General features: G+C 35.9%; 2 protein-coding genes across 2 annotated transcripts; both read left to right on the top strand.

Moving 5' to 3' along the window:
- Positions 1–130: 130 nt before the first annotated feature.
- On the top strand, positions 131–11,538 carry LOC145597277 (uncharacterized). Its single transcript, XM_081653412.1, has 5 exons — positions 131–219; positions 620–680; positions 10,248–10,383; positions 10,729–10,858; positions 11,016–11,538. Exons 1-5 carry the CDS (start codon positions 131–133, stop codon positions 11,536–11,538), a joined length of 939 nt encoding a protein of 312 aa, XP_081509538.1.
- Positions 11,539–13,085: 1,547 nt separating this feature from the next.
- Positions 13,086–15,417, top strand: LOC145599037 (putative pectinesterase 53). Its single transcript, XM_081655450.1, has 5 exons — positions 13,086–13,555; positions 14,062–14,251; positions 14,403–14,606; positions 14,691–14,926; positions 15,066–15,417. The coding sequence occupies exons 1-5, from the start codon at positions 13,152–13,154 to the stop codon at positions 15,220–15,222; spliced, it is 1,191 nt and encodes a 396-aa protein (XP_081511576.1). The 5' UTR covers positions 13,086–13,151; the 3' UTR covers positions 15,223–15,417.
- The last annotated feature ends 1,690 nt before the right edge of the window (positions 15,418–17,107 follow it).

Genomic DNA, 17,107 nt, shown 5'->3' with positions numbered 1-17,107 from the left:
CGTAGCTCAGAAAGTGATCGCCGAGAGGGTACCTGACTGGCTGAAATAGCAAAGCAGTAGGTGACCGAGGTTATAATCTGAACCAGCAACAACCATTTACTGCTTAGTATACATAGATCTAATATGAACTATGTATACTGGGGGATATAGTACTAGTGATAACAATAGTGTATTGTTAACTGATACTTGTGATGTCTATAGTATGCTGAAGGATGTCGGGTATCAGACAAACCACCAGGTAAGTCTTTAATTTTTGCAATCTTTTATAAATTATAATTTGCAAGACAAAACAGTTATCATAACATTGTAAAAAAAAAAAGAGAAAAAGGGCAAAATAGAAAGAGATAAGCAAAAACAACACAGTCACGATAAGGGGTGTAAAAATTTACAGACAGTTAGCAGATAATGAAAATAAAAATAAGTTCACATGATAGATAAAGTTGACAATCGACAGGCATCACCACAAAAAGGGGTATATGCCGATAAAACAGCATTGTCAAAATAAATGTTAACACAAAAGACAATAAAAAGAGTTACAGCTGATAAGGCCCAATAATACAAGACCCACAAGAAGATGCCGGTGATGACTGCCCGCCCCTTTAGGCTTGTGCATTCTCAGGCACAGGGGAGTCCAAGATGCTGGGATCTTTGGGGCCGTCATCAGCACTTGGCACCAAATTGTACAAGTCCTCCTCAGAGAACTGCTGTGTCTCAAAGCCGGAAGGGATCTTGTAAGCTTCCTCATTGAAAGCTTTTTCAACTTTTGCCCAGTCTTCCTTCTTCCAACCGGCAGCCTGAGCTACACATCTCTTGGCAGCAGTCCAACCTCCATCAAAATGATCTTGGAGCTTGGAGCAGAACTCATCTGAAGCTAAATAACGGCCCACAGCTCTCTGGCGAATCCCAGGCTTATCAGTTTCCATTTGCGTAACCTTCTCCTCAAGGTTTTTGACTTTAGCCCTGGCATCGCTGAGATCCTTCTCAACTGAAGGAAGGCGCTCAATGGCTTTGTCTTTTTCAGCAATCTGAGTCTTCAGACTCTGTAATTCTAACTCCAAGCCAGCAACCTTCTCGGCCTTCATTCTTAATTCCGACAACTCCTGGTCATCTTTTTCTTTGATCTTCCTTAAATCGTCCAAGGCCTTCTCAGCATTGCTGATGATCTCTTGCATGGCGTCCTGACTGGAGGAGGCCTGATGGTGCTTCTCTTGATAATAGCGGTACATCTCCACAAGCTCCGTACCAGACATAACGGCCTGTGAGCACGAAAAATATTCTTGAACAAAGATAAACAAAAACTAAGAAATAAGCAGTAAAGTGTATAAAGCGTATATCGGTATACAAAAAAAAAATATAAAACAGATCAGTTAAGGAAAGGTATTAGAGTAAACATACCTTCATTAAGTTGTGCATATGAGCAGCGGCGAGAGGACCGACTGGACCAGCAGGTCTGTCCATTGGAAGGGTAAGGTTACTCAGAAGCCGGTAACCAAGTGTCCCACCCTGCATTGGATCGTCAGTAATCATTGACTCATTTCGACCGACGTCCATGTTTGGCTGCCAACGGTCCCCAGAATGGCCGGCAAGAACAGCGAAACCTTTTAGAACTTCATCTGGAAACCGGCCAGAAACCCTTTCTATCCACTGGTTGGACCGATAAGTCAGGGTCGGAATGCTGGAATCTGACCCAACTGTAGTAGGAGCGATTGTGGTGGTTGCTGAACTTGACGAGGGGACTCGGCAGAGGTGAGATCTTCGATCTCAACACCCTGAATAACCTTCTTCACAATGGCCTCAGGGCTCTTAGCTTTGTTGGTGGGTGGAGTCTTCTCGGACTCCGATTGGTCTTTCTTCTTCCCACCACGCCCTTCAGGTTGTCTAGGGCTGGAGATCGCAATTCCACCACGCCGATTGGCGAGAGATGTCAGCTTTCTCTTCTTGGCGTTGTCGTCAGCCATTAATTCAGCTCTCCTCTTAGCACTAACAGCCGGTGCGCGACCGCAAATTGAAGCTAAGGTGTCGTAAGAAGCGGTAGCTTTAGGACAACGTCTGAGAACTCTCTTTCCGTCAGCTGATAAGCCTAGCAACCTGTTGTCCAACTTGTCAATACCTAAAAACAAAAGGTAAGGAAAACAATAGTAAGCTACGAGTAAACGTCAGAAGCAAGGTAAAAAAAAAATAATAATAAAATTTAGAAAGATAAGTTGTACCATGTTGGTCAGTCCAACAGAGACCGACACGGGATAACGGTGCGTTGCCCAGAATGTAACTCACATTCGGCACCCACACCGCAGGAACTAGACGGACCTTGCCGTCAACTTCATCAAGTTCAGAGATGTCAAAGTGACTGACAACCCTTTCTTCATGTTTACCGAGATCTCTCTCGGGGATTGAGTCGAAATGGGGATGAGGCCTGAAAAAAGTTCTCCTCAAAGGAAAGTCCTCTGGGACCGACATAAAGAAAAACCTATCTTTCCAACCCTTGCAGCTGGATAGTTTAGGATGAACGGTGTACTTATGGGGCTGAGTGTATAACGACCACCACCCATCTGATTGACCATCCCTCTTCAAGGTAATTAACCGTCTAAATACGTTAAGGGTTAGAGGGAAATTACGATACAGCATGACCCAAACCGTAGCAATAACGGCACGGATTGTTTGGGGAGTTAACTGAACCAAACAAACATTCCAAGCCTTCAAAATTTTAGCAACGAAAGGATGTAGAGGAAAACGGAGGCCAAAATCAAAATGTTTCAAGTAAACGGCCACAGAACCAACCGGGCAATCCAACACTGAAGCTCCAGCCGGAGGGAGAGATAACTCATACCCGTCGGGTAGGTTAAAGAACCTTTTTGCACGACGGCAATAGTCTTTTTCAATTGCCGTCTTCCTAAAGGCCTCACTTATTTTTGCCTTCGCGACTTTCCCCTCGTTAGCAAGAACCATGGGTTGTCGGAACTCAGCTCTATTGGTCTCGGAATTATAACCCTCATCCAGATTTTCTTCCTGGATAACCTTTGCCGTCATATCGACAATATCTTCCCTACTCTCATTGTTGACACTGTCTTCTTGAGTCTCGTCATCTCTTAAAACCGAGTTAACGGCTGAATCATGAACTGGAGATGACGGACCTTCCAGAGGGTTTGTAGGGATGTCATCCACTGGTTCTTCTTTAGAAGAACTTACAACCTGACCTTGCCCAGGTCTTTTGCTGGTTTCTGCCGCATTAGCGGCCTCAGCTTCCTTAGCTGCTTTAGCGGCCTCAGCGGCCTCAGCGGCCTCAGCGGCCTCAGCGGCCTCAGCGGCTTCACGGGCAGCAGCTCGAGGCTGATAACTGGTACTCTTTACCCTTGGCATAGTGTTTATACCTATATTGCCAACGTTAGTGCCGTATTGATTAAAATACCGTCTCCCAGTAAAGCTGCGTAAGTGATAACGGACATTAACAGGTTCAACGTCAAGAACTTCAGTATCAGCAGGGATATCAGGGTTAGAAGGGTGATAGGCACTTTCACGATGAGCAATGGTCCTATGTATCATAAAAGCGCGTTTTTCTTCTTCAGAAGATAACGTCTCAAACGGATAGTCTATATTATCAGAAAGAGAGGATGAATTACCCTGATTACTACCGGTTTCTTTACCTAAAGACTGCCTAATTAAACGACGCCTAGCAGTACTAAGGTTAGGAAAATTCTCTTCAACACTATCTTCAGACATTTAATTAAATATAAGAAAATAAAAACAGCATGCAAAGTCAGGGGTTAGGGTACGACAATACCTTCGATGAAAATCGCTGCTATAATGTCTTTAAATGACAAGAAACGATGAAAAAGGAGAGCACGCCTGAAGTACTGAAGTGCGCAGACCGAAAACGAAGAAAAGAAGAAAGGTAGGAACTTTGGTCGAAAAATTTCAACTTTTGAGAGAAAACTAATGCAAAGTAAAGGGAAAATGGCGTTATTTTGATCTAAAAAGAGGGAAACTGAATGGCCAGTTGAAGTGAAAGGCGGTTCAGAGATCCGACGGTTCCTGATCGATAAGTTGTTTCAAAAAGCAGCGGCAGGATTTATGACACATGTAAAATTTTCCCGCTCAAAAAAAAAAAAAAAAAACGGTTACACTACCATAACGTGCACATCATAACAAGTAGACCTTGTCTGCTATCGGCACACAAGGTCACTTTGGGGGGAAAACGGAGTTTTTCGCTCCCAGGTATTTTATAACAAGTGACCTTGTCTGCTATCGGCACACAAGGTCACTTGGGGGGGAAAACGGAGTTTTTCGCTCCCAGGTATTTTATAACAAGTAGACCTTGTCTGCTATCGGCATACAAGGTCACCTGGGGGGGAAAACGGAGTTTTTCGCTCCCAGGTATTTTATAACAAGTAGACCTTGTCTGCTATCGGCATACAAGGTCACTTGGGGGGGAAAACGGAGTTTTTCGCTCCCACGTATTTTATAACAAGTAGACCTTGTCTGCTATCGACACACAAGGTCACTTGGGGGGGGGGGAAACGGAGTTTTTCGCTCCCAGGTATTTTATAACAAGTAGACCTTGTCTGCTATCGGCATACAAGGTCACTTGGGGGGGGGGGAAACGGAGTTTTTCGCTCCCAGGTATTTTATAACAAGTAGACCTTGTCTGCTATCGGCATACAAGGTCACTTGGGGGGGAAAACGGAGTTTTTCGCTCCCACGTATTTTATAACAAGTAGACCTTGTCTGCTATCAGCATACAAGGTCACTTGGGGGGAAAACGGTTAAAAGCCAATAATAATGCAAACGGTTAAAAGCCAATACTAATACAAATGGATACAGTACAGGATTATAGTACAAAGATTGTCTTCTTACAATACCAAAATACAAATAAAAACAATGAGTAAGAATAAATCTTCTCAGCAAAAGAATATAGAGCTTGAAAGAATATAGAGCTTGAAAGAATATGAGTCTCTGAGATATTCTCAAGCTTCGTCTGATAATGTGTGAGTATAAGCCAAGCAAGTATAACGAACTGCGGCAACGGCAAGGTCGATAATAAAGTTTTGTTAACGAATAGTGCTTGACAGAAGGTGAAATTTCCAACATAAGGTGAAATTTGAAGAATGAGAAGTGGGACCCAAAGTTTGTTTAGTTCAGTTTGTTGCCTGTGTTAACTGAGAACGATGATATATGATCATGCGTCCTCACTTGGGGGGCTAATTGTATGGGATGATATCTGAGTGTGACCGATATCTTGTGAAGGCACATGACCAGGCTCTTAACAGTTATGAGATGATGCCGATATGTTCCAGAAAGAAGACATGTCGGCTAAGAATAAATCTTCTCAGCAAAAGAATATAGAGCTTGAAAGAATATAGAGCTTGAAAGAATATGAGTCTCTGAGATATTCTCAAGCTTCGTCTGATAAAGTGTGAGTATAAGCCAAGCAAGTATAACAAACTGCAGCAACGGCAAGGTCGATAATAAAGTTTTGTTAACGAATAGTGCTTGACAGAAGGTGAAATTTCCAACATAAGGTGAAATTTGAAGAATGAGAAGTGGGACCCAAAGTTTGTTTAGTTCAGTTTGTTGCCTGTGTTAACTGAGAACGATGATATATGATCATGCGTCCTCACTTGGGGGGCTAATTGTATGGGATGATATCTGAGTGTGACCGATATCTTGTGAAGGCACATGACCAGGCTCTTAACAGTTATGAGATGATGCCGATATGTTCCAGAAAGAAGACATGTCGGCTTGTCGGAATTCAACACGTGGCAGCAGAAGCTCGACACTTGGCACAGAAGGCTCTGCATGGATGAGAGCCACCTGTCAAGGTAGATCATTATAAATAGTGGGTAAGACCTCATTAATGAGGGCATTAATTACACTCTCTTTCTCTCTCTCTACTTTCTCTCTCTTACTTATCTTCTTTTCTTAAACACTTTCTGACTTTATCATCGGAGTGGTTATCCCCGGATCACCCCGGGGTTAGCTAACTTCTTCTCATTGTATAGGTTCTCAGCTTGCCGATAGGAGTATCAGGATCTCAGGTCCGAATTCTTGGGGAAGTCAGGATCAGACAGAAACAAATATACTAATATTAAACTGCATGCTCAAAGTAATTCTTTTTTTTTTTTTTATTACTTTTAATTGTTATATGAACTATTATGATGGGAATCCATATATTAGAAAATTAATAACAATAACAACATACATTTGATGCAAAGACCAATCAATTATTTAAAGTTAAGTGAATTAATATACTGTCATACGGAGTAGTTCATACTCTATAACTTTTAATATAAGACAAAAAACTCATTGGTGTACATTTCATTAAATACTCCGTATTATTTAGTATGGCTTTGTTTGGTAGAGAGTAATCACCCTATAGCTAGTAGTTGGTTACTAGGTACTACCTTAGTTTTTAAAAATCTGACTTAGGGCCTGTTCTGGTTGACTGAAATCAACTGAACTGAACTAAGCTGAGATGGAACTGAACTGAACTGAACTAAACTGAATTTCAACGGAAGAGAACAGGCCCTTACTTTGCATTTGGGCTGTCTCCCATATGAACATCTCTGACCATGAATATTTTCGGCTATGTATTCCGTAGTAGTAAAATTTTGATATTTGAAAAATTTATAATAAGATCTCACAGCTAATTTATTTCCATTGAATGAATCATAAAATGTGGCCAACGTTATTTTATTTTGACCACGTGAATAGTAAGTAGGTTGAAATTTTCAGAAACAGAGATAGTATGACCGATTGTATCAACTTATTACTCGTATTGAATAGCTAACACTAGAATAACCTATATTGTAATAATTGCTCAAAAACTCTTAAACAAAGATGGTTGGGCAGATATTTTAATTTGCCTTATTAAACTCCAACAATTTGTTTTATAATCACCTATTTTCCAAACATAAAAACTATCTGATTCTGTACTTGTTTAAAATAGGTATAATTGCTCTCAAAAAGCTAAAATCTTATCTTATTAATCATCTCTTTGTCATATATACAAGGCTTAAGTGAGTCATCAACTAGGAGCTCAATATAACTATATGCTAATCCCCGAATCCAGATTAGTCAAAGGGTGAACTGGATAGAACACCAAAAAAAAAATATAGCAATTAATCCCAGTAAACTCTTCTTCTGTAAGAGTCTTGGCTTGGCTTAATCCGTACTCGTATTGATTAGGCATCCTGCAAGTGTATATTATAGCCAACTGGCAAGCAAGGAATCGCATAATAATGCTCAATTAAAATCGATGCTATTCTTAATTACTTAGGCTAAATAACACTCCGTATTCAAGAGATAATCAAACTAAAAAGAGATATGATTCCACGGAGTAATAATCTTTATTACGGACTACTTTTGACCAACATCAATTACATTACTTAACCAATTAACCATTACTCATTACTAGTACTATCTACTTAGAACCGAATGTTACGTTGTGGATTTCAAAAGTTCGTTGCCGACCATATATATATATATATATATATATATATATATAAATAATGTACCATACATATATAGAGGTGTTTCGCCATATATATTTGTGGATGGATTATTCCCAAATTTATGTGGCCACGCACTCGTGTTTTCAAAGATTCATACCTCATCAGAAGATAACTACATTAGGATAAAGAATTTTCTTTGCTCACAAACATGACGTACTAAACTATTTTCTCACTGCTACCATCACACTATCCTTTTATTTCAAAATAAATGTCTTACGGAGTTATTTGATTTTTGCATTATTCACGTAGTGTTTTTGACAATGTTTCATTCTACTTTATACATATTACATAATACTTCAATTCATATTAAACATAGTTATTAAGATACTTATTAGTACTGTCTCAATATGTTCTAACAAGTACTTATTAATTAGGAGTATTTAGCATTTATATTTACTAATAATGTTTTAAAATACGTAGTATTAGTTTTCAAAAAAAAAAAAAAAAATGTTTTCGCATCAATAAATGTGTCAATCAAACTGAAATTCTCCATATTTATGTTACTCTAACAGAGGGAGTACATGTATATCTTTTTTTGTTAATTTGTAGCTTAGTAAATGGGCAGCCGATTTGATTAGACGGTTGTATCAATTATTTATTGTTTGTACGTAGTACAAAAATATTGTGGCTGCTCTGAGTATAGACCTCCCTAATTTGTACTCGGCTATATACATACAGTCATATACAAGCTGATTTAGTAAACTAAGGAGAGCTAGAAAAAAAAAAAAAAAAAGTAAATTCTGGCAATTATCCTCTTACTCTATGTCTAAGATAAGGTGGTCAACAAACTGGTCAATGATCAAATTATCAATTACCAGAATCATTCTTCACTACTTTCAAAAGTTTTATTTGACCAAGTATATAATTATATGATTATGCTTTTGGATGTCTATTTATAATTGCCCTATTTTGCACAATTTATGTATGTGCTGCAAATATTTCGTATTCGTTGTTACTCGTATATTATTATAAGATGCTTCAATTCGTAGATGGCACTCATGCATGGCTATTGCTTAGCACTATGAATCTATTCTACGTCTTACATACTTCAATGACTTTACATATATATACACATATATATATATACATACATATATACATACATATATATATATATATATATATATATATATATATATATATATATATATATATATATATATATATATATATATATATATATATATATATATATATATATATATATATGTATATGTCTTACGTTAAAATATAATAATGCCAACATTATGGTATTAAACTGCCTGTAATTTATCTTTATTCTTATAAGATGTACTGTATTATTTATTTATTTTAATTTTTTATCTTTTTTTGGATAAGGAAAGGAAAATAATTTTAAAAAAAAAACAAAAAAAAAAAAACAGGTGATTACATACCTATATAAACTTTACAAACCCTCTTATGCTAATGTATGGAGTAATTAATAAGCTAAAATAGCACACACATACAAACAAGTATTGTAATTATTACAAGGTTATAGATTATATGTACAGATCACTAACACGATCAATTTTAAACTTTATTTTACTTATTGGTTGGTTCATATAATATTCAGCTATTGCCTATTGCTATCAAACATAGTATAAATAAAAACACTATATGGAATACTTGTAATATAAGCAAACGTAATAAATGTACAAGAGTGGCGAAGTACATATCAATTTGCAGGAGGAAAACACCACCTTAGAATTTAAGTTTACCATATCACTACTAAGCTAGTAGTGATAATAAAACATGCATGGGTTATAAGTTTACCATCAACTTAAACTTTTGATTGAATTTTTAAGACAGGGTATCAACAGTCAACATGACAAGAAAGTCACAACACTCACAAGTTCAAATCTCATACGTTTCTACTTTCTAATGGAATATTAAGTACATGGCATAGAGAGAATCAAGTTGCATCTATCCACATTTCAAATCCAAAAGTACTCTAATGTGAGGGTGCGTGAATGTGTGATAGGGTATTAAAACCAATTTTGGATTATTTCAACCGTACCGTCGGCTTAAATTTTTTATTGAGTTTGTTGATTATCTGATACTTATATAATAAACCAAAAATGATCGGCTATATATCACTATTAACTTTGTTTCATTGTGTAAATTAACTCGAGTGGTCTTAATCTTATGACTATTGGTTTCCTTCTTCTTTAATTTGTATTCGAGATAAATGAAGTGAAGTGTTGAATTTCGTTTGACTAAAATATTCGAATATTATGTATTAGTATACTACGCCTATGACAATATTACAGCTAGCATATGGAATATATTCTGCAATGCACAAAATCAATATATAGTAAGTAGTCACTAAATTAATTAAATAAAGTTGTTTTTTCTAGTCAAGCTTATTATCTTAACAATAAATGTGTATGCTTTAATCCTGATTCCTTGGTTAATAGCACCTCTTTGTCAATTGTCACTACTATATCCCATGTAATTTTTGTCCGTACTAGCTTAGGAGCTCGACTATATATATAGTATAATTCTTGCATTCTTCCAAGCTAATCTTGCCTAAATACATAATCTCAAGTCTCAACCATATATTTATTCCCTCCTATTATACACAAAAAAAATTCCATCTTAACTCCTTGGTATAAATCACTTATAACCATATATATCCAGGTGGATCTTAATTTAATTAATATGGAGTATCAAAAGAGTTCATCAAGCTCTTATAATAATGAATACTATACGTATGAAAGGTGGGAATCAATGATTAAGGTTAGCGACGAGGAAGATGAGCTGCTGAACAATGGATTGCGAAAAGGTCCATGGATTCCTGAAGAGGACTCCAAGCTTTCCTCGGCCATTGCTACCCATGGTGTAGGCCGCTGGAACTCTCTTGCCGTTCTCGCAGGTAAATTCATATTCGTTGTTGATAATTATTACTATATAATATACGTATTACTATTATGTTAGGCAAATAATATTGCTTCGTTCCATCATTGTTTTTCATTATTGTACGACGTAAACTTGATAGATGAATATAGACTAGATAAATACTTAAATTGCTAGGGTACGTCAATTCGTGGTGCATATTTATAGAAACGTAAAGATTTGCTTATGCTATCTAGAATAATCATGTATGTATGTCTATTAGATAATATATACTCGTACTAGAATAGTTTAGTGATCAGAGATTCTTTTTTGCCATAGCTCAATTTGACATGATGTATTGTCTTACGACGCAATAATTCCACAGGGCTCAAGCGATCAGGCAAAAGTTGTAGGCTAAGGTGGCTAAACTATTTACGCCCAGACCTACGTCGTGGTACTTTTACCCTCGATGAACAGCTCCGCATTCTTGAGCTTCACTTTCGTTGGGGCAACAGGTATGTAACAACTAACAATCCATGCACCGATCCGACCATCTATATAATTGTGCTATGTCAATTAATAATGATGTTGTGGCCTGCTATTGCTTCTATCATATCTACTTCACATAATAATAAACATCAATTTGAATTTTGACATTTATGTAATGTGTAGGTGGTCAAAGATAGCTGCACATCTACCAGGAAGAACAGATAATGAGATAAAGAATTACTGGAGAACCAAGGTTCAAAAGCTTGCTAGGCAGTTTCAATGCCACGTTAATAGCCCTCAATTCAGAAATGCTTTACGAAACATTTGGATTCCAAGGTTAGTTGAACAAATTCAGGCTGGTGCAACTACAACTTCAAAACCCCAATTTCAAGGCCCAACTTATGACTCTGCAAATGGGCTTCTTGCTCGATACTACAGTAGCAGCAGCACTAGCTCAGATACTTCTTGTTTTTTGGATACACCTTTATCATGGGCTCAATATTCTTCGGATCAGCATATAGTTGGGCCGGCTGAGCTGTGTCCAAAGCCCAATGTCTCAACAGATTCTAGCGAGGCCCATATTTCACCTGAGTCCGGTTCATCTGTTGAATTGGATCAAAACTGGGAGCAAATCAATGACTTTTTAAGGGAGATGACTCTTAACGATGAGGATAATATGTTATTATGGGAAACCTTGCATAATTAAACACTTGAAAACATCTTATTATAAGTTTTTTCACAAGACCAATTTGTAAAAACAACAACATTTTTGTTGTTACAAATTAGTCATAGTTCTATACATATAGTTTAATATACCAACGAAGTATTATACATATAGTTTAATATATATACCAACGAAATATTAGTAGACAAGTTAGATATAATACATAAACTAAGGGATAAGGATCATTAACATAGCATAATTTTGTACTTTTACATTATATGTTGAAATAATAAAATAGAGATGAGAGAAGGGAAAGAATAATAAAAATTGTATTCAATCTATTTAAAATTGTACTACATTGCAACATATATATATAGTGCAAAATATAGTGCACTATATATATGTTTTCAAAAAAAAAATATAGTGCAAAATATAACTAAAAATAAGGAACATAATCCCATGAGCATTGATCATGCTAACATTAACCCCCACTAAACTAACCCACTACTATTATGATTCCACTAACATTAGGAGTTAACTAACCACTAACAATTTGAAGCAAATATTCCAACATTATATAGATACTTTGTAAGTTAGTATGTAAGAAATAAACTTTGCAATCTGTACAGATTAAGCTTAAAATGAGTTCGACATATGTATAGATGATCCAAACATATACAGTTCATTTTACTATCTAACGATTCAAACAAAATGCAGCAAGATAGCGTTATAACACCGACAAGTGATGATAAACTATAGTGGTGTGCACATATCACAATTAAGTTGGATTTATAAGACATACGATGGGGTAGCGTACACATGCAGCGCTACATGCGTTACGATACCTTTGAGTATAACTTTTGAATTTGGTATTTATGTTGTTCATCATCATCATCAACCACAACAACAGAAAAAGTCAAATGTTGGAGGCAAGAAATCATGGGCTACAGCTAATTTAATTTGCCCAATGGCCTGGTATGCTAATTGTCAAAGAGGATACCATCCATATATGCATCGTCCTGTTCTGACTATATTATTCATGACCTAATTTTATAAGTGAACTATACAAAATTAGAAAATGTATGACTATGTTGTCTTTGTATCAAGAAAAATGTGCAATTCAAGTTTGCTATAGTGTGACTCACAAAGGGCAAATGCCGCTACTAATAATAACCAGAAGAATTAGCAAGTCAGCTAGACAGAGGTTCACATACATCTTTTTTTATTTTCACAATTATTAGAAATAGCATACATTTTTAAGAAATTCAAATTGTGATCCCTTTAACATTTTCAGTCAAGATCTGCCACTATCCCCTAAATAACATATGGACTACGGAGTATACAATATACATACGTGATGAAGTAAACATGACACAAAAAATGATGTTAGCTCCATCATATCCACCTTTCTTGGAGGACCTACAAGACTTAAGTTAGCTGGAGGGAACTAAAAACAATCCATTTGGAGTGTGTGGTTGGTTTATAGTTTTATACACATTATTGAACAGGGCCGGGGTCCATATAAAACTAGTGCACCTTAACATAAATACAAATATAAATATAATAAAATGGAAGCACCTTAGCATACAAGTAGATATTATATTAGTACTACTACAATTTAGGTAGATATAGTGCATATCTCCCTTCATATCACAATGCTTCCACTTACCAACAACATTATTTTCATGGCTCCAAAAAAACACCACATCTTTCCTCTTTTCCCTCTCTTCTTTCTATCTCTACTACACCATATTATTATTGTTGCACGGGGTGATGCCACTTCACTGCAAGAGTATGAGAAATGGTTATTATGGAATGTCCAAAACCACCATTTGAGGAGGCTAGCCCTAGCTAATCCACAGCCAAACGCCGCCGGTGTATCGGGGGCTCCAACCAAGACTTTAGATGTGAGGCTGGAAAATGCTGAGATTAATAAACTAAGATGGACCATTAATCTAAATGGAACGGGTGATTACAAAACCATCACTGAAGCTATTGACAGTGTTCCAATACATAACACTAGGAGACTTATCTTACACATTATGCCTGGTGTTTATAGGTAATACTATGTATTTCTTATCTTAGAGCAATTTTTTAACTAGGCAAACTCTTGGTTTTTGCATAGATAAGAATGATTTTGTTAAATTGATCAATTTTGCTGATTTAAAATTCTTTGTATTAGCATAATATGGGTAAATGCATGATTGAGCAGATCGTATACTACCTTGAATAATTATTACATATTTTCACATTTCTTTCTTTTTGACGAAATATTATTCACATTAAATGATTGCATGTAACTAAAAAAATTAAAAATATTAATATTCTAACCCCTTATTAGGCTTATTCCGTCGTTAATTTCATATTAGGTCAATGTGGTAGGACAATGTTGTGACATTTTATTTGCGGATAGTGCATACTTGATACTATACATAATGTTTTGCATGTATTCTTTGCATGTACCTAATTATTAGTTAGTGGACAAAAGAAACACTTAAGAGTGATTCATATACTACCATTATTTAAAATAAAGAAAATTAAACAATGTGACATGTATGATTAAAGGGAAAAGATACACATCCCTAAAACAAAGCCATTCATAACCTTTATGGGAGACCCGGATAACCCACCCATCATAACCGGGAATGACTCGGCCTCGGCGACCCGAGGAGATGGCACGCCTTTGAGCACCTTCCAGAGTGCTACTGTCGCTGTGGATGCTGATTATTTCATAGCCTCCAGTATAATATTTGAGGTATGTAACATGAAAATTTCTATACAATAGTTTAATGTAATACACATTTTTTTGTTTTTTAATTTACTAGTAGTAAAAGGTGATAAAATGTAAATAATGAGTTTGTTATATTATTGTTGAATGGACAATATGTATGTACCGACGTGGGTAGAACACGGCACCACATAACGTAGGTTCAGTGGGGGAGCAAGCAGTGGCACTAAGAATATCAGGCAGCAAAGCTTCATTTTATGAATGTAGGTTTTATGGGTCACAAGACACATTATATGATCACAAAGGCCTTCACTATTTCCGAAATTGCTTTATTCAAGGCTCCGTTGATTTCATATTTGGCTATGGAAGATCATTTTACGAGGTCATTACATTATTAATTACTTCCTTTATTTTATTGTCGTAAGCTTGCTCTTATACATGGATTATTTTATGTTATGTGTTACAGAATTGTACATTGAAGTCGGTAGCAAAGAAGGTAGCATCCGTAACAGCCCAAAAGAGGAGTAAAACATCAATGTCAAGTGGATTTTCCTTCATAGATTGTAAGGTGACTGGAAGTGGTAAGGTTTACTTGGGAAGAGCATGGGGTGATTATTCCAGAGTTGTTTACTCTTTCTCTTTCCTTGACAAACTTGTTAACCCTCTCGGCTGGAATAACTGGGGAAAATCTAATCGTGATTCGTAAGTTGTCACATTGTCCTACTCTTTCCTACTTTTATTTAAGAATATGACTTGATTTTACATGATGATTCAATTGAATGACACGTAAAGTTGTTATAAAATACAGTACTAATGTTGTAAATATCGATATACTCTGCAGGATGGTCTACTACGGAGAATACAAATGCTTTGGGCCAGGATCCAACATAACGGGCCGAGTACCTTGGGCTCGGATCCTTACTGATGAAGAGGCTGAACCTTTCATTGGGACTTATTATGTTGAAGGCGATACTTGGCTGATGAGCCCATCAACCTGATTAACGTACAAACTTGATCAACAACTTTATTCCCTTGTTTTCATATGCTCATAATTAAGAACTTGAAGTGAACATCCATCAAATATGTTAGGAGACTACATGATTTGGCTAATCACATTACTAATAAAATCTAGATGTTCAAACTCTATTCTATCCAAATCAAAAATCATTTATTTTCTATCATGTAATACAAGTTGTTTATTTAGATTCAATTTTACCCCCAAAATAATTATTTATATTGTAGTATATATTTTCTTCTGATCTTGTAAAATCGTTTTAAGGTTAGGTTATCTCTGATCGAGTTAAAGACTCTTACTACTATATTCTACGCGTATATATGACCTTTAAAGTTAATAAATAGCTACATGTCCCTTAATTAACATCAAATTCACTTGCATCTGTCATTAATTTGCCCATTCCTTAGCCCTTACTTGACTTTACTTTTTGGTCTTTGATTTGAGCAGAAGCTATAGATATCAGATAATAGTGCTAGTACATATATCCAAAAGCTTTAATGAAAAGCTTTTAATTAAATGCAAAAGACGTAGTGTATGTAACACACACAAAGAAAAGCATGACATGAGATAATATGTAACCAAAGTTTGACAACTTTAAAATGCACTTCATTTTTATCAAGTATGACTTGGTCTAGTGGTCAAGTTTGCATCTGACAATCAAGAGCTTGTGGTTGTGGAATCAAACCCCACTAGAGACACTTTGAGGGTGGAAATTCCTTAACCCTTTCACCCCCCCTCCCCTCCAAAGTGTATAATCTGCTAATCCGAGTCCGAAAAATGTGTGAAAAGTTCCGATAGGGCCCTTCTCCTTAACCCAAAAAAAAAAAAAAAAAAAGAGTTTGACCAAAGTGAGTTGTGTAAATGCTTCTGCTAATTATTGTGATGTCATTGGGGGCTCGCGCATGCTTACAATCGGAACAAAATTAAACCTTAACCACAGCTCATATATTGATGTAATACATCTTGTAAAAGGTTACGTTAATTAACTTTGACTCAAAAGTTGTTCTTTTATTATTTGTATAGTGTTACGTTAAAGAAGTCTATAAGATGGATGTGATATGTATATACTTTTATACTAGTATGCTTTTCTAGAATGATAATGAAATTGGTGCCAAATTTGAGCACTTTACTTTTTTTACTATTACATGTAAGTTTACAATACACATACAAAATTCGCTTATTTTATATAATTTCAGTCACGACTTTAAAACTAAAATAATAATAATAATAATAATAATAATAATAATAATAATAAACAACGACTTACGTGGTACATTTATTTTTTAAAAGCAAACTCGTTCTTTCATACTTCGCATTACATTATGTATACTCTATACCATAAATAAAGAGATATCAGTCTTGATATGCCTTGTACAAAGCTTAGGATAAAAATGGCACAATCCTTAGTAGTGACTAGTGAGCCCAAAGGGGTCTGAGTTGCTAAAATCACGGAGATGGTTTAGGCCCAATATGAGCTGTATTTGTACGCACCTAAATGGCTAAATTCACTGTATTTGATTTTTGTTACTAAAAACATTGGGTCTCAGGGCCCCAGGTATTTGGACTTTCCTTATATCTAATTATACTTTTTTATTATACTCTTAGTTGTATTTTATAATTTCAATTGTTGTGCGATCAAACCTCACTAGTGATTTTAGGGTGGAAATTCCCTTACATTTTCTCGCACTCTTTAAGGGCCTAACCCACTAATCCGGTCGAGTTGACTTGTAAGATGTTTTAGCGTCTGGTAGGACTCTTCTCCTTATCTCAAGAAAATAAAAACACTTATCGATGATTAGAGATAATAATTGTAATGTGATAAAACAAACACCGTCAACTTAAAAAGAATAGAGAAAGTATGTTTTTTG

This window comes from Chenopodium album, chromosome 20 (genome assembly GCF_948465745.1).
Source record: "Chenopodium album chromosome 20, dcCheAlbu1.1, whole genome shotgun sequence".
NCBI classification, from domain to species: domain Eukaryota; kingdom Viridiplantae; phylum Streptophyta; class Magnoliopsida; order Caryophyllales; family Amaranthaceae; genus Chenopodium; species Chenopodium album.
The sequence above is the reverse complement of the archived record's forward strand: the minus strand, read 5'-3'. Positions and strand labels throughout refer to the sequence as shown.